The following is a 25,654-nucleotide window of genomic DNA, read 5'->3' as shown; positions in this document are numbered from 1 at the left end:
AGTACCATTTTTATGTCTATGTTATGACTCGGCCTTGGTTCAAACCTGCAGCCTCACACATGTGAGGTGGACGCTCTTATCACTAGGCCACATGAGCGGTTTTATTGATTGTTAAGACTGGACTAGATATGCAAACATGTCCTCGTTGGTCATAATGTACCAATAATCCACGGTCTCCATGATTTTGTCAAATGGTGTGCATCCTTAGTTTGCATGAATTATACGAATATTTGTGTAAACATGTGCGTCCTGACTTGCCTTGCTAAATTTCATATTCCTTAGAATTGATATTACATTTCCCTCCTTGATACATCACCATTTGCTATTAATTTGCTGCCTCAAACTGTATTTCTTTTTGTTCTAACATTGCCAGAACAAATGTCCTTGGTATGCAGTTCCATACCCGAGCCATCAGTATCCACCAAATATAAGAATGTGTGTGTGTTATAAAATTTTGGGCAGATAATATTAAATATTTAAAATTTTGATATTTTGTTTTCTTCTCTCTTTCAAAGCCCATTCCTCTACTCAAGAAAGGCCAGTCAAAGAGTGTAACCTTCAGTCAGCAGCAGATAGCCAGCTTGTTGGCCAATGCATTCTTCTGTACATTCCCACAGAGAAATACTAAACAACACTTTTCAGAGTTTTCAAAGTTTCCTTCCATCAACTTCAGCAGGTAGTTACCATCAGACATGCATTTATTATTATCAGGTAGAAGCTCAAAAAAGTGATGACTTGGGCATCCATTTACTGTCCATCCATTCATCTGTCCATCTCCTAGATTAATTACAATGTTAAATTATTTACTTAATTAAATACAAGTGGGCTAGATGACAATGGGATCTCATAAGCACGTTCATTTCCTGAATGTCTGTTACGTTTTATCTAAGTATCACATGGTTCTTAAATTGTCAAAGATGCATGTTGTTTTTTTACCTGTCATCAGAATAAACTCCATATTTCATGTAATTTTTCATACATGAAAAAATAATTATTAATTTCAGTGTACGAAAAATTATATGTAAAATAATTATCATTTGGTGGTACTGACCATGTACGAAAAATAAAGGGATCTTAACCTGAACAAGTTTGAGTCGACAACCTAACAGTACAAACATACAAAGTATACATATATTTTCTGTCTCATTCTGATCTCGAGGCCCCAAGTGGTCTAAAGCGCTCTCCATCATGGATCACTGCCATCTCACCTCTGCGTGGGTTCGAGTCTCAGATTCGGCCAATGTGGGTATGTGAGAAAGCCTGCCAGTAGCTTCTCGTGGGTCGGTGGTTCTTTCCTGGGGTTTTCCCGGGTTCTTCCTCCACCATTAATACTGGCTGCCATGTATAGCCTATCGTGTGCTGAAAAATGGCGTTAAACCCTACAACAACAACAACAACAACAACATTCTGCTCTCAACTCAAGAATCTTATTACAATAAAAATAAAAATACTCATAAAGAATTTTGTTGTTATTAGTGAATGAAAGCGAGAAGTAGAGAGAGTGAGAGGGTGATAGAATTTTTGTTTTGTTAGTGAACGAGAGAGAAAGAGTATTATGCCTCAGTGTGCAAGCTCGTCTGCATTTAGAGCACATGTAGCTGTTATGTTGTGTAATGTTGGCAAAATGATTAAAATGGTTTGAACATGTATTAGTTATGGGTATTATTTTGTAAATTGTACGCAATGATATGAGTCCACATCGTCAAGAAATTAATTGCAACTCGTATTTTTACAGCAGCCATAATCTCATTATCAAATTGCAATAAAAAATAAAGAACTTGAAATCACGTTTTAGTTACTGCGCGTGAGTGCATGTATGTGTGTGCATGCTTGAGAGAAAAAGGGGTGAAACAAAATTTTCAGTGTACAAGACTGTATTTATTCAGGGTGGTTTTTATTTGTAGCTTTTGCAACAAGAAAAAAAGACTATTTTCAGTTACCTGACAAGTGTGTTAATCCTCATGTATTACAACCTTACTATATTCCATTATCAATAAACATCACTAAATCAATAATTCATTCTTGTTTTAATTACGATGTGTATTGTCACAACAACCACATGGCTATGCAGTGTTATTTACACGGTAATTAAACATGCTTAGTGCTTTGGTTATTTCGGTTGAAACCAGATTGAGGGCAAGACTCGAAGAGGTCAAATCAGCGAGGCTGCCAGTAGAGAAATGAGGCTGTCATTAAGGAAATGGAATTCTGTCAATGTGCTATCAATACAGCAGATGTTATAAGGACAAGCGATCATATGCATTACTTGTTATTTGAACTCACCAATATAGATAATAGTGGGGTATATCATAGAATAAAATGATGGAAAATAACAAGGTTTTTATATTTTATGTTTGTATTATTATAATGAAACAATAAGACAAGTTGACCAATGGTCTGTGGTCTTCACTTTAGCATGTACTGAGATGTAATTTTTATTGGATAAGAAAACTTCAAAGGGTGTCCAAACTCTTTTTAAAATGCACGTGTTTTGTTACAGTGACAGGCTTAATAAGGAGAATTAATTAACAATAATATTTAAAGGTATGGTCTGTGAAGTTCTCTGTCCGTTTGTTAATAAACACCAGTAGATATTGTAATGTCAATAAGAGAGCTTATGCACATGGGCGCCTGCAGGATTTTTTGCATTTTGCAAGGGGGGGGGTGTCAGTCAGTCATGGCCGGGAGAGTTAGTATAGTAAGCAGTCTGAAACTAAAGCTAATATTTACTAAGCATTTTGAACAGAATCTTGTGACATATTTTCAGCTTCATTTGCGTGATTAAACTTTCGGAATTTATATATATATATTTGCAGTATAATTTCCGGGGAGGGTGGGGCGTCACATGTCCACCCCCCTTAACATATGCTGCAGGCGCACATGCTCATGCATCAATCAGTGTATTTTCTCACCAATAATTAATTATCAATTTTTGAAAATAAAATGGTAATACAGTATTTTTGATATTTTTTGCTAACGTAAATCTTCTTAGTAGACATTTTATGTCTGATAATTTATTGGATTTTTCGAAAAATACAAAGTGATATGTATGAAAAATTTAGATACATTTAAATCATTATTATTTTGACAACTGGATTGTGTGTGAAAAATTAAAGGGTACGAAAAAATACATGAAATACAGTATGTAGAATTAATACATTTCTTTTAATAAAAGGGATAGCAGTCACATGACATCATCACATTGAAGGCTTAATAAAAGAGTACTTAGATATTTACAAGGAAGAAAAACTTTGACTTAGAACGAATATTAGTTCTAGTCAATGATATTTAAAAGCAACAACACCACCATTCCCCCCACCACCAAAATAATAAGAAAAACATTTGAGTACAAAGGATTTAGACGTATCAGAGTTAACCCAGGTAAAATAATGTAGTTTGCAAATTTACATCTGGTATCATGGATCATGTAAATTCATTGGCTTTGAGGGTTTGCTTTGTAAAATACTTTATCCCTGATAAAGTAAATAAATTTATTGAAAACTTCTTTAATTATTTTAACACATTAACCCCTAGCGACGAGTTAACGTGGCAGGAGGTAGTAGCCTACTGCCGAGCTCTGTAGCGTCATGGTCATGCATGATACACTAAAGTGGGTGGTATTGTATAAAGGTAGACAGATGTAGCTCTACAATAATACCAAATAATCTGGAATGTCTAGTTGCACTACAAAATACATAGAGAAAAACCTCATTTTTGGGACCCAAATTTTTTCTACCCAAATTTGGCCCATGGTCGGGATCCGATTTTATGTCTGGATTTTAGACTTTTTGGTCTCAGATCTAAGACAAACCGGTATGAACTGCAAACAGACAGATGAACCTTTGCAAAAGTAGAATAAAATGGGCATTTGGAATAAAGAGTGGTCTCAATACAAAAATAATGGCTCCGTTTAAGAAAAAGAAAAAAAAAAGAACTCCAACCTTTACCCTTCTGCTCATGTGCGAGCCAAATAGCCAATGAAAAATGATGTTTCTAATACTACTAGGCAGTATGTTATTGCAAGATCACCTGGGATATGGTGTTTTCTTATCTGTTCAGAAAAATGACAAAAACCTCCAAGGGGTAATGTGTTAAGAGAATACAAAACATTAAAGCTCAAACAGATATCACTTTTTAAATTCAAAGCTTTTGTTATTTACAGTTTTGTTTCTACAAATGATTCATAAATCTATAAAATGGTTACAATTGGTTAATCAAATGACACACAACACAGGTATTTAACAAAGTAATAAATGGATAAGGTTCAGTATTGTTAAGGCAAAATACTCCTTGAAAACATTTGGAAGTTCTTGAAAAGTCCATGAAAAAGTCTTTCCAGGACTGTATGAACCATGGGAATATCAGTTTTTGCATGATTCCTTCCAGTATGAAAACAGAGATGGGTTCACATACATATCAGAATATTTTCAGGTTTTTGTTCATCATGTATACTTTAATTTAGAATTTCTTTTTAAGGACTGAATGCTATAACCATGGCTCATACAACCATAAACATTTTTTCCTAAATATGATGTGTTGCTTTGAAAACTTTTCGAATTTTGTAAAAGTTGGTTTTATCCTTGAAAAGTCCTTGTAATTTTCCCCAAGCACCTTGATATTATAAGTAAATAAATAAAATGGTACAAAATATGGTGGAGCATATCTCACACAACATGGATAGTTTACAAAGTAGTGTCCCTTTTCGTTTGTGGAGTGTTAATTAGTTACATGGGATTTTTTTTGGTCTGTTTTTTGTACTATTGATGCAGTTATGAAGAAGGCGAAATTCAGTTTCTTTAAGAAGAGATGCTTCTTGAAAACTTGTGGCACAGCTTGGAAACGTCTTAAAAGGTCTTTTAAAAAATGACTAAATGGATTTGTACTAACCGTGATAACTTATTCTTATCTTAAATACCTGGTATTTTAATTGTGTCAGGTACACCAAAGTGTAATGTGATATACAACCTTATTCATGTAATTGATTCTTTCAGCATGGACCATGCTTAAGAAGGGTTTGTATCACTCATTTACCAAGGGCAGTTGAATTCTGAAAAATAACTTGCCCTGTGGAAATATTCTACTTGTCCAGAAGAGTTTATATACAGTTTATAGAAGAAAAACAAAACAACAGGCCATTTGGTCATGTAGCCAGCAAAGGGGAAGAGGGTGAAAGTGTAAGACTTAGAAGTGCCTCTCCTATATTTTGGAGCACTAAAGGGCGTGATATTCTTTCTCTGGTTCTCCAGAACTAAAATGATAAAAATGGTCACTGTGACCTAGGATGTAAAATTTTAAAGATTTATATCATGTTTGTATTATGTTTTTAAATCAAAATCAGGATATTTTTAGCTGTTTATTGTAAACTATAATGGGATTAATTAGTTTACAGTGACTAATTGTAATTATCACTCTGATTTTACACTCTTGGTGTGTGTGACTTGTATAGAAAAAAAAGAATATTCATACTTTTAAAAGTACTCAAAAAATTTATTAGTGATCTATCAGAAAAAAATAAAGGAATCCAATGAAAACCATAACTATCTTTTATTATAGCTAACAATGCAGTTGTATGTAACAGTCTCCAGGGTTATCTTGTTCATTAAACTATAAGATATACATTTTTGATCATTCTGTAATTTCAGTATGGAATTAAACCTGTGTCCTGTGACATAATGCAATATACTTTGTTATTAGAGCAGTTGAGTTGTAAATTTTACAAATTACATAGAGCACATTTTCTTTTTCTAAGTTAATACTAGATACATTTAATCGTGTGGTATCAAAAATATGATAATTTAATGAGTGGGGAAGCCATGAGTTAAAAGATATAATTTTTTATACCACAGGTTGAAAGATATGAAAAGAAAATTTTCTTGTTTTTATATACCAGACATGCTCCAGAATTGAAGTTTAAAATATTAAATTCACTCTTTAGCACAACACACTCACCTCCACCCATAAATTCAGCTAGCTTTCTGAAATGTAAGACTGTTTCTATTTATTTGTACTAGCTCGCAAAGTACTAATTTTTGCTGTTGCAAGTGCAACTTTTGTAGGCACAAAGACTCAATCATTGCAGGGCATGATGGGAAATCTAAGTCTCTGTATGTCACACTTAAGTATACAATAAATGAATCTACTTTCAACATGCATAGTTGAATTAAGTTCTTGTTCCATTAGAAACTAGTATTTTCATTTTCTTCAACATACATGACCCAAAATAAGGACATGTGATTCTGCTTTTACAACTTTATGGCCCTTTTTTAGGCAACTGACCCACATATTGGCAAAATCAGTCTATGCAAATCTGAATTCTTGAAGTTGTATAATCTCCCATGTCTTGCAAAATTAGAGCAAGAAAAGGAGGTCAGTTATATCAGCATCTTCATTAAAATGTAGATGCTGCCTAGAATATATAAATGTTCTTGTAAATAGTGATGAAATGGCTTGCCACTCAACAATATTTTAAATTTCCTGAATGAAACACAAAGAGCTGTTTTTATATTATGTAAACTTTACAACCACTCTGTATGGAACTGTATACAGTACATGTTGGTCTTTAGAGATTCAGAGTAGTTTTAACTGAAATATTGTTAAAAAAACATTAATTAAAAAATTATTTGAAATAATAGGTTGGGTCTAAGATTAAAGTCCATCTCCTAGGATAAACCAGCTTTGTTTGGCAAGCATCAAGGAGGTCCATCTGTTTATAATCATATATGTATTTATGATGATATGTGGCAAATTATGCAAATAACTGTGATGTTTAGTGCATACTGCTTGAGTGATCGATTTATAATTTTATATTGTTGTTATGCATGTCTTTTTTAGAAGTCATTAAGGCTAGCACAGTCTGAAAAGGTCTTTATTTGATTCTAGAGCCCCAAAATTATGTTGAATTGTTTTAACTCATATATTTTTTTTTTTATGAGCGCCTAGATGCATATTTTTAGGTCAGTCGGAGTGATGCAATGAGGCAGTCTGAATCGACTGAAAGGTCAAAGGTCAGAACCAAAGTTAATAGTAAAGAACACCTTTTGAAGAACCCTCAGTAACAGGTATTAGTAAGGAAAGCATGTATTTATTCTTTGTCTTTTGAAATCACATTTTATTCCCATTCTATAAGGACATGGATTCTCTCGTATTCAGAATATCTTGTCAATCATCATAACAGTAAATAAGGTTCATTTTACCACCTTGATCATTAAACCATACATTTTGGCAATAAGACTTAAAATGAGCACAGTAAAAATTGTAATGAATTATAACTACTACCAAGATTATATTATGTTAATTACAAAGGGTTATGTAATCAGTATACTTCCACTAGAATGAACAGTCTGTTTTGTTTATAGTGTCTGAAACTTTGTCCAGAATTTGACAAGTTAGACATTCACATGCAGTTTTGCATTTGACTGTTTCAAACATGTAGTTGTGAAGTTGATGTAAATTGCCTGTAACATTATTTACCAGTTCTGCTTACATGACCAAGGTGTTAAGACATTGGTGCATGTGCTTTCATGTACATTTAGCGGGCTTTTTCAATGTATCTTTTGGACTATCTTAATTTTGTTTGTTCAGGTGGTAGTTTATTAAACCTGTTTACCTGTTTGTAATTTATTCTAGATACTACAAGCAGTTGGAAGTCATCGCACTGTATAGTGTTTGCTTTTCTAATTTGCAGTCATGTGACCAAAATGCATGGTATAATAACTCTGGAGTTTGATGAATCTTAACTTCTTTTACTGAAAAAAGTAACATCCATCTGTTTTCAGTTTCTTTAGATTTCAAAAATTCAAACAGTACCTGAAAAGCTGCCTGTAGAGATACTGTCTATGGCTAAAATTTCCTTATATCAATGTATTACAATTTGTCTTCTTTAATACAGTCTATTCACAGGTAAACCCGATTCTGTGAAGATGGAGAAACTGAGATGCATTCTACATTATTTCACTAGAGTCTGTGAAAAGAGTGAGTACTATGTCAGATTTTTTAAAATGCAGTTCAGACTTGCTTTGCATTAATACTTGCATAGGAAATTGCTATTAAATGCTCTCATTTGTATGTTCCCCCATGCATAGGCTTTGGCATCCTTATTTGCTCCTGTGTTTATGTTTCTTTGACACAGGTTAAATTCTTAGCCCAGATAAAAGGAAAAGATTTGATTTAGAGCTTTGTATGCATTGTATGCATGTTTTTATTGCATATGCTGATGACCTGACTAGATTTTCATGTCATTTAGGTGTTTTATATTGCATTTTATATGGTCAATGGTGCATTTTGGACTTTGGCTTTTATAGCAGAGATAGAATGGGGCCCTGAGTGGCCGAGTGGTCTAAAGCGCTCTCCGTTACAGATCACTGTCATCTCACTTATGTCTGCATGGGTTCAAGTCTCAGATTCTGCCAATGTTTGTATGTGAGAAAGCCTGCCAGTAGCTTCTTGTGGGTTGGTGGTTCTTTCTGGGGTTTTTCTCGGGTTCTTCCTCCACCATTAATACTGGCCGCCATGTATAGCCTATCATGTGCTGAAAAATGGCGTTAAACCCCACAACAACGACAACAACAACAACAAAGATAGAATGCTTGACCTATGCAAATGAAATTTGATAAATATATTGATATGTTAAAATGAGATGATTTCATTTGATTTGTACCTTTGAAATGAATTTTACAAGTTTTATGAGGGTTTGGTTGTTTTTTTTTCTTTTTTCTTTCTTCTCATTCTTTGTAGTTATACTGTTTTTTTTTGGCTACCTTAGCCCATTTAGTATTATAAACACAAACTCCAGTCACGGAGCTGTGTTATTTGCCATTAATATAGTTTATACTCATCAGGCTTAGTAGGGAAGTTCTGAAGAAGAAAAGAAAAACCTGTTAACCATGTATCATCATATTGGACCCTTTTTCTTATGTGTGGTACACATGGAATTTTGTATGCCTCACCACAACAGTGGTAGGGGCACATGGTATTAACCTTGTCTATCCATCCATCCTTCTATCCATCCATCACATGGTTAAATTTTGCTTTGAGATTTTCAGACATTATGGTGTGGGGCATCAGTGGGCCATGAGCACATTTCTAGTTGAAGCCTTGGAGTTTGATACATTATTTGAGAAAATAATGATTGTAGATTTACCTCATTTTTTGTACCATAGATTGAAGCACTGACTTCCAGTCATTATTTTGAACTGCTAACTTCAGCATTACAGATTTTTTATATAAAATACTGCTTTGGTACCAAAGTTAAATTAGTGCTATCAGATTGCAATGAAACTTGATGTTATAAATTTTTGAATACCATATATACTTGTTGTAAGTCAACTCATTTATAAGTCCCTCCCCCCACCCCCATTTGAGGGCTACAAAAAGCCAATATCTCTTTGACCCTTCTATAAGTTGGGGTGTATTTTGCAAGTCATATCTGTCTGAAGGGGTTACTTGTCATCAGTTAGTCAGAGTTGCACTTTGGAAAAATAAACAAGCCAGATCGGATAGATTAATGGATAAAGTAAGAAAAAACCTGTGTAAAATACCACAATATTATTAGTGGAAGTTGTCACAAATGAATTGACATCTTACAATGTGTCCATCTTCATGTAAGAAAATCCATAATACTTGAAAGTTTAAATGGTAAATCCATGAATTCATCTATAATTAAAAAACCTATCCAAAAATAATAGGTCAAAATTTCACTATCCAAAAATAATAGGTCAAAATGATTTCATTCACTTTATCCCTTAACCGATTCGGCCCCAATCCCGTCTGTAGGCGTGATGAGGCTGTACCCTACTTCAAAGCCCTGCAGCATCAAGGCCATTTAAGATAGACCAACGTGGGTGGTATTTAAAAAAAAGCAGACGGATAATGCTCTAAAATGATATCAAATAATTTGGAAGTTCTAGTTGCACTACAAAATACAGTTAGAAAAAGCTCATTTTTTGGACCGTTTTTTTTTCACCCAAAATTCGCTCGAGATCGGAATGCGATTTTGTGTCCAGATTTGAGACCTTTGGGCCTCAGATCTAAGGCATACTGGTCTTAACTGCACACAGACAGGTGAACCTTTGCAAAAACTAGGATAAGGTGGGCATTTGGAATAAATTGCGGTCTCCATACAAAAATGATGGGTCTATTAAGCTTAAAAATAAAAAATAAAAAAAAAAGAACTCCAACTTTAACCTTCTGCTCATGCGCAAGCAAAATAACCAATGGAAATTGATGTTTCTAATACAACTAGGCATCATTCTCATGGATAATCTGTTGAAAACCGCTGTATTACAATGTATTCAGAAATAGCACCCCAAATCTCATTCCTACGCACATTTCAGGCAAAAACGACAAAAACCTCTGGGGCCGAATGAGTTAAAATGTTGATTGCACATGTCTTGCAGATAAACAACAAAAGTTAAGTCCACATTTTTGTGATTCACAGTCTCCTATAAATATCACTATCTAATGTCATCTTGTACAAATTCAAGAATTCATCCTTATTGTCTAATAAAGTGGTAAAATTCTCCTTTATCATCTAGCCATTGTAAATCATCATTGTCTAGTCACTGTAAATATTGTTATGTATGTTTAATTTTGTATTATTTTTTTTGGCTTTTTTTTATGATTATATGTTACATACATTTGTATTTTGTGTTTGACCTTGTCCTACATCAAGTTTACTGTGTATCTGACCAGGGACATTTATTTTGTAAGCAACATAATGGACAGCTATAATAAAACAAAACAAGAATATCATTCATTTGTCATGACATGTTAATGGAAGCTCATAGCAAAAGAAGTTTATGTACCCCAGTCCCAAATTCATACATGCATTTTTCATATCTGATGGTATTTTTTGACATAAAATGATACTTACAGAGCAAATGCAAGCTGTTTTACTCCATGATAATTTTGAAAAACATTGTTTACTAAACAGTTTGATAACAGTTCAAAATAGTTGCCATCTTTCTTGTTTGTGTGATATTTGACTTGCCTTGAACCCACATGTCGACTACAATGGATGACTAGCCAGCTTCATTGCTGTTGGTATTTTGCTGTCTAGATCATGTGAAGTAACTATTGTATATTTACATGCTACACATCATTTTCATGAACAGTACCTTCCTGAAACACCTAATTCATAAATATATCCCTGTCTTTAATTATTAAGCAATAATAGCTGAGAAAGTAAAATCATAGCCTCAATTCAGGAAATTTGATGAAACCTGCTGCCTAAAATGTGATCAGCAAGAATAAGATTTGATAATAACAATGAGTAAAGTAAAATCTGCTTCTAATATTTTTGGGAATGTGATGCTAAGTACGGTATACACTGTGTCAGTACTGTATATTACTGTATAGTATATGAATATTTTTGTTCTCTCAGTAAGTGCTGAGCAACCCAAATTATGAAGCCTTTATTTATCATTATTTTATTTCATGTTGAGAAATCAGAAAATATACACATTCAAAATAATTACATAAAATCTATCATAGCAGCAAGGAGCAGATTTGCCATCCATAATTTAAGTCTGCAGCCAGCAGTAAAATCTAGTAGCAAAATGTACCACTCACGAGTTTCTCTGTCAAATACCTTTCCTTGTTACATTAACATCAGGATTACTCTCTGCTACCTCCGAGTCCATCCATCCCTAAAATATGAGAAAAGAGTTTTTCTGTATATATTTAACAGATAGACAAAGGGAAGTGACTCTTAAGATTAACTCCCCTTTATATCACTATGTTGTCACCAGTATCTTGGATGTAACTTTTGCTTGCTAACATCAACAGTGACCTGTGATCCATCAAAATTTATACATAATTTCAAACATCCACTTTTCCTTTTCAGTTGTATTGTAAGTCAGAATGGTTTTTGTATATAGTGCATACAACATTTATATGATTTCCAATGAATTTAAAAATATTTTTACATTTATATTCTTTATGATATTTGATGAGTAACAAAATTTTCACTGGTGGAAATGTCATGTACTATTATATTATTGCACTTATAAGTCATCTTCGTAACACAACTTACCCTTTATTTCAACAATGTAATGTGTTTGCATCATGGACAGAACACACATGGTCAAACAGGCAACTAAAGGGCTATAAGAAAAGGTGTGCTCATGGAGCAGGAATTTTATTCCTCCAGCCCACATGAGAATCATTGGTGAGTTTTATGGCATATGTAACAATGCCTCCACCTCCAACTAAGATATAAAAAAATAGCACCATATGTGACTGCACCTGCCAAGCAATTCCAGTAATGTACTGGAATCACAAATGAATCATATTTTTAAACAGGAATGATGATTGAAAATGTTGATAAATGAATTTGACAAAAATTGGCATCCCACTGAGTACAAGTCCTTTTCCCCACCCATACACGGTTTTGGAAATATGAAATCCAGGTGTGCGGGATTGCCTTTTGACTTCACCAGCTGGACCAGCTTGTCCACCATATGCTGTCCCAGCTGCTGATCAGATGGCCCAGTCATCTGGAAAATTCATGTAGAGCTTTAGCCTGCCAGTAGCTTCTCGTGGGTCGGTGGTTCTTTCCGGGGTTTTCCCAGGTTCTTCCTCCACCATTAATACTGGCCGCCTTGTATAGCCTATCGTGTGCTGAAAAATGGCATTAAACCCTACAATAACAACAACAACAACAAGAGCTTTTGCAACCATGCTTCTCTCATCATGGACTATTAAGTGTAACAGCTGGCCAATCATGTCTCTTGACAGTACTGATAGCAGTGGCAACTTATGCTCAACAGGATGCTTGACCAGCTGGCCACCCAGCCAAACAGACCATGCATACTTTACATGGAGAGTCACTCTTCAGAAGGAGGACAATCCTCCAATCAGCAACAGGGATGAGACAGACATTCCTGAACATTTTGATCCAGAAATGGAATGCACAGAATTTTATTTCAAGGGCAGCTATTCAAAGAATGCATAGGATTTTACCTCCACTGGAATGACCTCTTCCACCAACCATCAGTTCTAGCTATAAGGCCTTGGCCTCTGTTTATATAGACAATGATGATGACAGTCCATCATTTCATATCCTGCAGCAGTCTTAAAAAATTGTGGAAATTAACAGGCATCTCTTTGATAAAATTCACAACCCCTGTAATACTATAACTTTTTTTTGGTGAGTTAGTTGCATGCAACTTTCTCAGCCCACTGTTACAAATAACATACTAATATATATATCTTATTCAGATTATTCAGATGTACCAAGACTTGACTAGAATATGAACAGCTTCATTATGTTCACTCCGCTTTGTTATAAAGTGGACATGATAGTGTTTAATGCTATGTTCAAATTAGGAATATTGTGTCAACTTCCTCCTTACTTGACTTCACATCTCTAGTAATCTTTTGTCTAGCAGAAAAGGCCAGAAGTGACCATGCCTGGGAATTGGTGAGGTAGTTTGTAGAGATGCCCAACACATTTTGGTGAACATGTATACCACCTACTTTAATATAGATTTGAGTAGAAGAGACACATGCAGTACTCTTTCTCAAACGACACCATACATTGACCCTGTTCTCCCTCTCTTTTTGTCTCTCCCCTTCTGTTTGGGGTTGAATTGAGGAGGTGAGAAAGCAAACAGCGCAAAAATTGCTCCTTCGAGACTCAGGGTACTAATTCAGTTCCCATAGTAACCTATGCAAATAGCAAGATATTAAAAATTGAGTAGTGTTAAATTTCTGAGTGCTCGTGATCAAACCTCTGTTTATCAGTATGGACACATCCTTGATGACATCTTCTGGGAAAGAAATAAATATGAGCTGTGGCATTTTCTGAATCTACGTGTGTTTGAAACATGTGCTTTCAATCGTGCACCAAAAGAGTTAGGAGTTTATTTCAGTAATGTTTTCCAAACTCAAGTCTGTAATTGAACTGAAATTCCATCAAGAAAACAATGTCACCAGGTTTTTTCCATTGCAACTAGGATAAGCTCTCAAAATGATTCATTTTACTAAAATCTTGCTCTCATTATCAACCAATCCTGGCCAGCCAAACCCATATATACTCTATCTTATGTTCACCTATTTTTTGACTGGTTCCCATTTGTCCATATTATTAGTACCATGAGTCCTTTATCAACCCTTGATGTTCTTGACAGAGCTATGAATAGTAGTTGAATGCATAGTTCTGCTTGTAGTGAATATTACATTCTATTGCAAGTTTGTGTACAGCAAGAATAGCAATGGTGTATTTCAACAACAATAAAGTGTTTGACCTTCATTCAGAAAATCAGAAAAATATTAAGATAAATCTGTCTGACCAATAGGTATTCTTTTAACTATCACCATTTATCTCTCTTCAATTTAAGATTGAAATGTATATCAGCCTTGTCATATTATGCAATTAATGCATAAAAGATCAAGGTCACCATCTATATGTACATGCATTACTACAGATAAGACGATTAAATGACAGAAATTGCCTAAAATTTCCCCAGAACACCTGATATTTAAAAACAAAGTAAGGTTGGCATAAATCAATTCAAATCAAAATGTGAAGTTCTAAAATGTTCACTGAAATAAATCAATGGGGCATAAAGTCATGAGATATTACCATTAAGCATGGTGGTAGAGACCTTAGGGATCATATCTAAAGCATAATATTTCAAAGCACAATAATGAAATATAACATTGCTGACCATGATTACTCTATAAATGGTAACTTGTATAAACATTATACATCAGATTGCATTGATATTAACCAATGTGCAGAACACTCCAACTAACAAAGTCAAATCTTCACACTCTATTTCTGAACAATCATTATCAAAATAATATATATACCAGTATAGACATATCCTTGATGACGGTTTCTGTGTAGGGAAAAGGACATATGAGCCATGGTATTTTCTGGATCTACATGTGTTTGAAATATGTGCTTTCAATCCTGCACCAAAAAGTTGGGTGCTAATTTCAGTAATGAGTTTTCCAAACTTGTCTGTAATAGGACTCAAATTTCATTAAGAAAACAATGTCTCTGTTTTTTTTCAGCTATATTTAGGATACACTCACAAAGATTCATTTTACTAAAATCTTATTTTCATTATCAACCAATTCTGACCAGCCAAATCCATATATACTCTGTTTTATGTTCATCCATTTCTTGACTGGTTCCCATTTTTCCAGATCATTTGTACCATGAGTCCTTCAGCTTTCAGTGCAAGCTCCTATTTGCTCTATGACTCTCTCAGGGAATGTATCAGAGAAGATATAATCATTACCAGAAAGACCTCAGGTGTGGCTCTAAAGAACAGGAATACTTTCTTGGTCAGCAAAATTTTAGGCAACCATATACTCTTTTCTCAAACAGGCAGGCAGGGAAGAGAGAAGGAAATATTTCTCTTACCTCAGGCTTCCTGTCAACTGTCTGTGACTTTCTGTGCCTCCAACACAATGGCATCAGATTCCTTCTTTTTTGCCAGATATGGATCAGCCTATTCCTAGAAAACAATTGGGTGATGGAAACTGTTTTGTATGGCCTCAAGATCTCATTGATCCACTTTGTTGTAGTCCTTCTTGACAGAGCTCCCATGGGATCCCATGAACGTAGACATGTACAAAAGGAGTAGAACTTTTCTGTGTAAAGAAGGCACTTTTGGTAGTAAAGCTGACAGTGGAAAATCACATTCCTAAGGCTTGTTCTCCAGAAGAGACCTATGATATATCTAAGCTGACTCAATTTATTTCTGTTCTGAAATTCAAGAGGGAGTCAGCATGGTCTGTTGGTCTTTCAGTGAGATGCAATGAATATGCAGTCAGTATAGACTTCTCTTATGCAGATTTCCATATACCAGTTTCATATTGTTTTGCAAATACCTTCTCTTTCCATACCTGGGGTAGTATAAGAATTCAGCACTCTTCCATCTGGCTTCAGTCTAAGCCCTTTGTTTTTATCAATATGTTGGACTATGTCATACCCAGGTTTAAGTCATCCATGGTGATTCCAGAGTATTTGGTTGGCATACTGCAGAAACATTGGCAAGTTTGGACCTTGTCCCTTCTCAACATTTAGCCCATCAGGATAAAGAGTTCTTAAATCATGTGCCTTTCTCCCAAAACATGTCAAAAGTATCATTCATTTGTTGGAAAAGGTACCAACCAAGATGTTTATTTAGGCATGGGTGAGAGAATTTCTCCAACCCCTTGGCCTGTTTATTTAAGTGGCAGACCTGTCACACCCCATCCCCCCTTTACATGTGCCCTCTGCAGATTGCTCATCTGGCACAATGATGCCTGGTCTTGTGTCATTTAGACCACCATATATTGATCTCATCCAAGATCAAACACTTCTGTCTTTATTGGTAAGACAGGGAGTGGATGGTGGCAGGAATTCCCTTTCAAACATCAGAGCTGGAAAACAAAACAGTCTGCTTAGGCACTGTTTTGTCAAGTTGAGGATCACTATTGCCACTGGGCTTAGTGATGCTCAGAGTAAGTGGATGCCATATGAGAAGACTCCTCATTTCACCCACTTGGAAATAAAGACAATTCTAAACACCTTCAATGCCGGGGTGAAAAACATCCAAGGATAGATGGGTCTGATGATGTTAGACAATTTGGTATTGATGTACCTCTTCAAAAGTTGGGTGGGTTGGGGTGAAATCACCAGAGCTTTGCCTCCTGATATAGGAATACTTTCATTTCTGTTCCCAATATGAAATCAGTATTCAAGTCTTGACACATTTTGTGCAGGCACAAAGTCTTGTCTGTCACATCATTGAGTTTCAGGACAACTGCTGCATACAAAGTGGTTTCTCCATCCATCCATTCTTCCATTGAATTCCATTGAGTATGCACTCTGTGGAGCAGACCAGTACATGATCTGTTTGCAATAAGGTGGAACAACAAACTGCTCACCATTATCTCTCCATATCTGAACCAAGAGGCATGGGTCATAGATGTCCTTTCAATCAGTTCAGAGGGTATATAGGCAGGCTCTTTCCCTCCATCAGTTCGAATTCCAAAATAATTCAGAAAATGAATGATAATTCTGATTGCCCCTCTATGATGGGACAAGATCTAGATCAACAAGCTGATTGATTTAGTGACAGATACATCCAGGAAAATTCTCATACTGTTCAAGCATTAGAGGTCACCATTATTCCACTTATGTCTGGAGAAACTCCTCCTTCATGACTGGCTCTTGTCAGAGATGCCCTGTGCAAAAGGAGTTCAGCACTTCAGTCATGAAAAGGACTGCAACAGCTAGAAGACCCCCACTTTGAAGGCATATGAGGGAAAATGCAGAGGTTTTCAATAACATTACACCATTCTCAGCCACCATGCCCAAACTGGATAACTTCTTTCTCTTTCTCTTCCAAGATAAGAATTAAACCCCTATCACAATCAATGGATATTGCTTCATGATATCAGACATGTTTAAGACGTCATAGAAGGAATAATGTTGGCTGCACCAAGGACTCGGCTGACATTCTTTTCCAATTATGACATATCCAGGCCATGCATACTCACCTTCTTCCAAAATGGAACTTTAAGTGGGTCTTGACATGGCTGAACTTTCCTAAATTCAAGCTCATCTTCCATATTGCTAAATCAATTATTATGCAAGACTTGCTTCTTGAAAGTGCTAGCTTCAGCATGCAGAGTAAGTTAACTACATGTGCTTTCTGTGAATCTGAACTACATGCAGTTCTGCACCATTTGATTCTAATGAATAACCTGGTTTCATTTCTAAGAACACTGGTAGCACTAGGTAACCAACAAATAACTATTTTCCTCTCTATTTGATATATACTTTGCATTGCTAAAAAAAATCCTCCCACCCTTCCCTGCAATATGAGCATCCTGTTAAAAGTCTTGCTCAGTTTAAAAGCCATCACTACTGAAGTTAGGAAAAAAACCTTGAGCAAAATCTTCACAACACTGCTGAACAGAATTCGATCAGAGTTGACAGCATCCTGGTAAGAAGACCTTTTAAGTTGGTACAAGCGATGACAAATATTTGTTTTTAAAAGTATAAAGCTACAATTACTAAAAATAGAAAAACTTTTTTCCCAAAAACTACTGCATAGGATATAACCAAACTTGACAGAAAGTATACTTGCATGAAAACCTGTCATGTTTCTTCAAATGATGCTGAGCCATCATTAAATATGGCCACCATTTCTAAAGCTGAATGTAACATATCTCCAAAACCAATGAACAGAATTTGACCAAATTTGGCAGAAAGCATCCTAGTGGGTATAAAGGGGAGTTAACCTATAAGACTTACTTTCCCTTGTCTATGTGTTATGTAGACAGAAGAACATTTTTTCATCTTTCAGAAAGTCTGGATTTTGAGGTAACAGAGATCAGGTAAAAATTACCAGAGAAACATAATGTATAAAATATGTTTGCTTTCTTGAGTTTCATTTGAGACCAGTGAGTGGTATAGAGGAGATATGGTCAAATTTTTTGCCTGCTAGAGACAAGAAACCTACACAGCATTGCTGTGGGATGGAAAAATATGACATGGATTTCTTTAGTTTTCTAATTAATAATTTTTTCTTCTAGTTATTTTAAGTTTGGGTAGTTCTTGTTACTTGCCCAAAAAGGTTCATTTCAGACACTTGCAGGTCTTATGTATTTCTTGTTACTTGCCCAAAAAGGTTCATTTCAGACACTTGCAGGTCTTATGTATTTCTTGTTACTTGCCCAAAAAGGTTCATTTCAGACACTTGCAAGTCTTATGTATTTCTTGTTACTTGCCCAAAAGGTTCATTTCAGACACTTGCAAGTCTTATGTATTTCTTGTTACTTGCCCAAAAAGGTTCATTTTAGACACTTGCAGGTCTTATGTATTTCTTGTTACTTGCCCAAAAAGGTTCATTTCAGACACTTGCAGGTCTTATGTATGAAGGGAGTGTTTGAAGATATCTCAAGCAATGTTTGAAATTTGTCTCTTCCCAGCACCATGCGGCACAGTGACAATTACAAGGATGCATAAGCCAGCATTGCCTAACTGGGATAAAATGGATACACATCTCTCAGGATTGCATGTCTCATCTGAGGGTACAATAGAAGATGATGGAGAAGGAATGCTACAGGTAATGGGAAAACAGAGACTTAAATTTATATGCAGACTTAGAATGAAATTTGTTTTATTGGCTACAAACTGATATCTCTTTTGAGATTCATACATTGAAATGATGGTAACAATTAAGTTTTGATTAAGACATCTGTAACATTTCCTTTCTAATGTCTAATATTCAGAAAGAATTTTTTATTCTTTGACTCTATTTGAAGAACAGGTGTAAAAATGGAGACTTTGTGCAGTCAGCATAACACTATGCACTTTTTCCCTGTCAGGTGTAAGTGTCCCATGTCTGAGATGGTTGCAGTGCACAGGTTGGTCTACAACAAATATCTGTTATCTTGAAGCCCAGATGAAGATGATTTTTTTTATCATTCCTTATTGAAAAATTAATACCAATATCAACAGAAACAAGAAAAGAACACCCCTATGATTCTCTTAGAGCTGCATGGTTGCAGATAAAAATCTACAGGAGTTAGACATAAGCTACTTTACAGAAAAGATTGCACTAACTTTTGACCCCTGTCTTATGTTGTATACATTTATTTGTTCAATCGTTAACTTGTTTATTCATCCTTTATCCTCATTAAACTATAATTATTCTTTCATTTGCAGAATTAATATTTTCTGTTTATTTAATTTTAAGCTAGAGTTCATGATTTACTAGGAAATAGTATACATCTTGTCATAAAATAGGGGAATCATTCAGGTGGAAAAGAAATTTATACTACCATAAAAGTGTCAAACAAAGCAAGATTTGTTTTGAATTGTCCAGAATTGCAGTCAGTAGAATGTTTTACAGCAGAACTGAGCAAGTCTTTGGAGTTATGCCAAAATATTCAGGAAATTGATTATCGGGTTAGTGAGAAGACTTAATGAGAAGTTTTTACAAGATTTTACTACATGTATTTGTCGATCCTTTTCACACACAAGCCTGATGAAATAAATCATATTTCAGGTGGACTTTGCCAACAAGTATCTTGGAGGTGGAGTTCTGAGCCATGGCTGTGTTCAAGAGGAAATCAGGTTTCTCATATGTCCAGAGATGATAATATCTCGACTTATCACAGAAGAATTGGACTTTAATGAGGCATTAGTTATGAGAGGTAATGCGTACAACATTACAACTTTAGTATGCTTATTTTACAGTTAAACTTTTTGTGGTGTAAATTAGTAATTATAGGCCAGAAATATAATCATTTAGCATTTTATGATTCTTGAGAACAGATATTCATAAAATTTAACAACAGAGTTCTGTATAAAAAAGATTAAAGTCAAAAGAAATACCTTTATTAATTGATGATTTATGAAAAAATAGAAGGTATCGACTGGTGGGAGGGTTAGGAAGAATAGATTATGTTAGGATTTAATTCAAAGTCACTGTTAGGGCTGTTAAAAGGTATGTTTGGGAAAGATGTAACATAGATTAATTTGTATTTCTAATAATAGGCACTTTTTTGTTATACCAGCTCAATTGACCTTTTGGCTTTAAAAAATTAACTCACACTTTATAAAGGGACATAGCTCATTTTAGTCCTAAAAGGAAATATCTATCCTCCATGTGGTTACCTCCCTTGTTATAGTTTGATAATTTCTGTTTAGTAATGGAAACAATTCAGAATTATTTAAACAGGAAATGCTTATAAAAATTGCCTAAATATTTTCTATCAATGTGTGTCATTGACTTTTTCTCCAATTCTGTAATAAAAGATAGAGAGAAGAAATAACATTTAAAATTCGGAATACACCTCTCCCTCAATAACTCATGCGCAGTGGGGTCTGAAAACATTGACTACACTAAACGTGAGGACATGAGGTACTGAGGGACATCTGAAAATTGAATAAGGGAGTACAATGTCAGCTTGATAAAAAGAAAACCATGGAAGGGGGTTAGTGACACTGTTTAATGGTTGAATATTCATGTTAAAATTGCACTGGGAATAATTGTCAGTGAACAGTATTTTTCTAATGGAATTCTTTGCATAACCAGTCAAAGAAAGATCATGAAAAACATAATTCCAAGAGGTTTCAACACATCATGCACATGTGTACCTCTTTGTTTAGCTTTGTATATTATGTCACTGTCTTTTGGACAAAAAAAATAATATTCCTTTTGTTCAAATTAAAGACATTTCATAGAAAAACCTGTCAAGATTGATTGTTTTAAAATTGTTTTATTAATGAAATAAAGATACCTTGATTTTATTGCAAGAACTAATGAAACATACTCTTCCTTGAGCAAATCATTTAGTGCCAATTCAGGAATTTTAAGTTCACTACAAACTTTCTTCTATGTAATGAACTTTATCTATCAAACAAAGCTTTGAATTCACTGGGTACTCCTTCTTAGGCTTGGTATCTTTGATCACATTTGTGGATGACATGGATAATTTAAGGTAGTTTAATTGTTACTTTCACGGTAATATTTGTAACAGTGATCGAGTGGTCAATTGAATCAGTTGACCTGATACATTACTGGTAGATCTTATGCAGCTAGGATTTTCCATGCCTTTTAACATTAAAAAAAAATTATATTCCCTTTATTTTATGTGGTAGAAAAAGCATAACTAATGTGCTTTTAATCAAGTGTAACAATGCAACAAATAAATCTGCAAATTATAGATCAAAACAAAGCAGGCAGTTAATAAGGTTCTCACAGAAATACCCATGAACATAACTGTGATGGTAAATTGACATTTTTCACATTTTATTATGAGAAAATATTGCATTTATGATGATTACACAGAAACTGAATTAAAATATGCTATTAAAACACGAATTTCACTTGACAAAACTTATTTCATAGCTAAATTTCACTGATCAAAATTTTATCAAAGATTGATATTTACAGTGTACTGAGAATTGTTTTTGGTAAATAAAATATAATAAATATAGGAGTTCTTATTGTAAGTTGAGAATTTCATTTTGTTCATTTAAATTTCCTTTTATTTGGTATTTTTGATGATAAATAGTGTCATAGTGATCATGATTTTCTTCTTAAATAAGGGTCAATTATTTTGGCATTTTCCAGAAAAAATATGGGATCCAAGCCTGCCCCCATGTATAATTGGGTTTGCAAGTTATCCAGGTGTGAGATATCAAGGGAGTGGTGGACTTGTTTTAGAGACATATTTTTATTCAAATTATCAGTATCTAGCAATTTATATTCATCCTGTTTAATATTGCAAATTAACCAAATTCTCCAGACCATCAGTACTTTAAGTACTTTGATTAATTTTATTATTTTTCAATATAACATTTCTTTCAATGGTAAGTTCAGTAGCTGGCACTCTAGCCCATGGTCATTGACATTCCTGGTGGTCCAGCAAATACTTCAAGCAGCCAGTCTGGCAGGCCAGTTAATAGTTTGGACCATACTTTACACATCTTGTTTAGACAGTTCAACACCAGAACTAATTTGAACACTCTTAGACATTGTTAACTTTGACAATTTCCATGCAGAAGTTTATATATATCAACATCAGCTATGTAATACTATGGGTTTTTTTAAAACTTATATGCACATCTTACTAAGAATTGTTCCTGTTCAGTTAGATATGATCTCATTGGTCATTGAACCAGCCAGCAGTAATTATTGAATGGTTGTAACTTGCTTGACTTGTAAACATTTACTGCAGTAAAATGTCTTTACATGTCTACAACTCTTATATATGTGTGCCCCATGCCTTATAGGATGGTTAGCAACTATGATAACTTATGACCAGTGAAGTTCTGGCAGGCCAGTATCTGTTGTTGTTGTTGTTGTTGTTGTTGTAGGGTTTAACGCCATTTTTCAGCACACGATAGGCTATACATAGCGGCCAGTATTAATGGTGGAGGAAGAACCCGGGAAAACCCCGGAAAGAACCACCGACCCACAAGAAGCTACTGGCAAGCTTTCTCACATACCGACATTGGCTGAATCCGAGACTCGAACCCATGCAGACAGAGGTGAGATGGCAGTGATCCGTAACGGACAGTGCTTTAGACCACTCGGCCACTCTGGGCCCCCCAGTATCTGTCAACCTTCACTGTGTCCTATCGGCCAGTAACATATTTTACCCCTGATATTTCCCTGTAGTGAAACCTTTTTTTTTTAAATAAGCGATATTTCACAAACATATTCACACACATGTATCTACAAGGTAGATTTAAATGAAATATCATAAAAGTGTATATTCAACTCTTTTCATTGACAGTAATATGTCTGCTTCCTACTTTGTAAAAAAAAAATTAGACATTTTATATTGTCTCTTTATTCCTGTACCTACATACATGGCAGGGTATATAGGATTCTAATATCCATCTAATAATCTTGCTATATTGTTTCCATTTATTTACTAATTTGAAGAAAGTTTTGAACAGCAGATCAGGTGAAGTATGTATCCAGATTTTCATAACAAAATGTTCAAGATAAAAAAATATTGTAAATGACTGCTTGGGGCATAGTTGATAAGTCAGTTAGTTACGTATTCTTTGTCCCTTTATGTAATAAAAGTTGGGATAATCTTCAGATTGTTTTATAAGCCATTATTTGGTTCCGGATGGCTGACTTTTCATCTTATGTGAAAGTTGGTAGATATGTTGTTACAGCACATAGGAAACACCTCTGATGATTAATGTGTAGTCCTTATTTGTTAGTTTGTGATTCTTTGCAGTTTGGCAAAAATTAATTTTATTATATACTTAAATAAGTGGATATGCTACTTTGAAAACATGGCATTTGTGACAAGTATTTTTTCATATTTTCTTTAAAGTTCATAATTTTGGAGACCAATAAATCTATGACAGTTCTGCATGAATAATAGTAAGTTACCAGGATTATCTCTCTAGCAACTGCAAAATGACAATTGGTAATTCATGAATAACAGTGAATTCACAAGATTACTTCATTTTGTACATTTCAGGTTGTGAGAGATTCAGTGACTACGATGGTTATTCTTCTACTTTTAAGTGGAAGGGATCATACACGGATAAAACACCCAGGTATCCTCAAATTGGACAATGCACTTTTACTTTATGTATTCACACAGATCAGAACTTCACATAAATACCACAGTTCTGTAAAGAATATTCCAGACAAAGCATTTGCTTCTCTGAGACAAGGCAATCACATAAATAGTCAATTTCTTTGACTTCATTCCACAAGACAGACACACCAGACCTAAAAATTTTACAAATTTTGTATATCCTGTTGAAATGATCTCATTACTTGATTGAAACATATACAGTTCATTTTTATTTCACCTGAATGTAAGGCCAGGTAAGCTTATGGTATAGCCCTGCATCCATCAAGATTCATGCATGTGTCAACAGTTGCTACATTAAAATTCATCCTAAAACATACAGGAAAAGTTTTTATCAAAATTGATACAGAGCATTCTGAACTGACAGGCTTTTAACTTTGTTCATATCACGCCTATCCACCATTGAATCTTGCCATCACTACTAAAGTTAGGAAAAAACCTTGAACAGAATCTTCACAACACTGCTGAACAGAATTTGATCCAAGTTGACAGCATCCTGGTAAGAAGACCTTTTAAATTGGTTATAGCGATGACAAATATTTGTTTTTAAAATTATAAAGCTGTTATTGCTAAAAATAGAAAAATTCTCCAAAAACTGCTGAATAGAATATAACCAAACTTGACAGAAAGTATACTTGCATGAAGACCTATTAAGTTTCTACAAATGATGCCAATCCATCAAATAATATGGCCATCATTTCTGAAGCTGAATGTGACATATCTCCAAAACCACTGAACAGAATTTGACCAAATTTGGCAGAAAGCATCCTAGCTTAGGTAGCTTTCAAATGTGTACGGTTGATGCTGATCCAGTATCAAATATGGCTACAGTTACTATAAAAAGAAAAAACTTGTACTGATTTCTTCTCTGAATCCATTGAAGAGATTTATATCCTATTTTTGAATGACAGCATCTTATCATGATACAAATGATGCTGATCCACCATCCACCATCCAATGTGACACCATTAATAAAACTTGAAAATATTTTAATGATTTTTATGTCTCCAAAACTGTTGATCAGAACGTGATCAAATATAACATAAAGCATACAGGTATGAAAAACATTTAGTTCTGTATAAATGATACCAACCCACCATTATTATATAGTCACAGCTACTGATTAAAAGAATTTGAATAAGTTTTAAGAACCTGTTCTCCAAATCTGCAGAATGGAATTTACCAAACTTGACAGACAACGTCCTGGCATGAAGATCTTCCTAATTTTTGTTGTTGTTGTGGGGTTTAACGCCATTTTTCAGCACAGGATAGGCTATGCATGGTGGTCAGTATTAATGGTGGAGGAAGAACCCAGGAAAACCCCGGAAAGAACCACCGACCCACAAGAAGCTACCGGCAAGCTTTCTCACATACCCACACTGGCTGAATCCGAGACTCGAACCGGCGCAGACAGAGGTGAGATGGCAGTGATCCGTAAAGGAGAGCGCTTTAGACCACTCGGCCACTCAGGGCCCCCTTTCTTATTTGTACAAATGATTGTTACCAAAAATAGAAAACTCTGAATGAGTTTTCCAAAACTTCTTAATAGACTTTGATGAAACCT

General features: G+C 34.7%; 1 protein-coding gene across 1 annotated transcript in view; it reads left to right on the top strand.

The window, feature by feature from the left end:
- Positions 1-25,654, top strand: part of LOC149802816 (poly(ADP-ribose) glycohydrolase-like) — a 277,168-nt gene that overhangs the window by 71,600 nt on the left and 179,914 nt on the right. The window contains exons 15-16 of the mRNA XM_089952264.1: positions 516-676; positions 7,889-7,971. Of these exons, the coding sequence (XP_089808390.1) occupies positions 516-676; positions 7,889-7,971 (244 nt within the window). The remainder of the gene's footprint in view (positions 1-515; positions 677-7,888; positions 7,972-25,654) is intronic.

The sequence above is a fragment of the Sinohyriopsis cumingii genome, chromosome 3 (assembly GCF_028554795.1).
Source record: "Sinohyriopsis cumingii isolate HCF-2022 chromosome 3, ASM2855479v2, whole genome shotgun sequence".
In the NCBI taxonomy this organism is placed as follows: Eukaryota; Metazoa; Mollusca; class Bivalvia; order Unionida; family Unionidae; genus Sinohyriopsis; species Sinohyriopsis cumingii.
The sequence above is the reverse complement of the archived record's forward strand: the minus strand, read 5'-3'. Positions and strand labels throughout refer to the sequence as shown.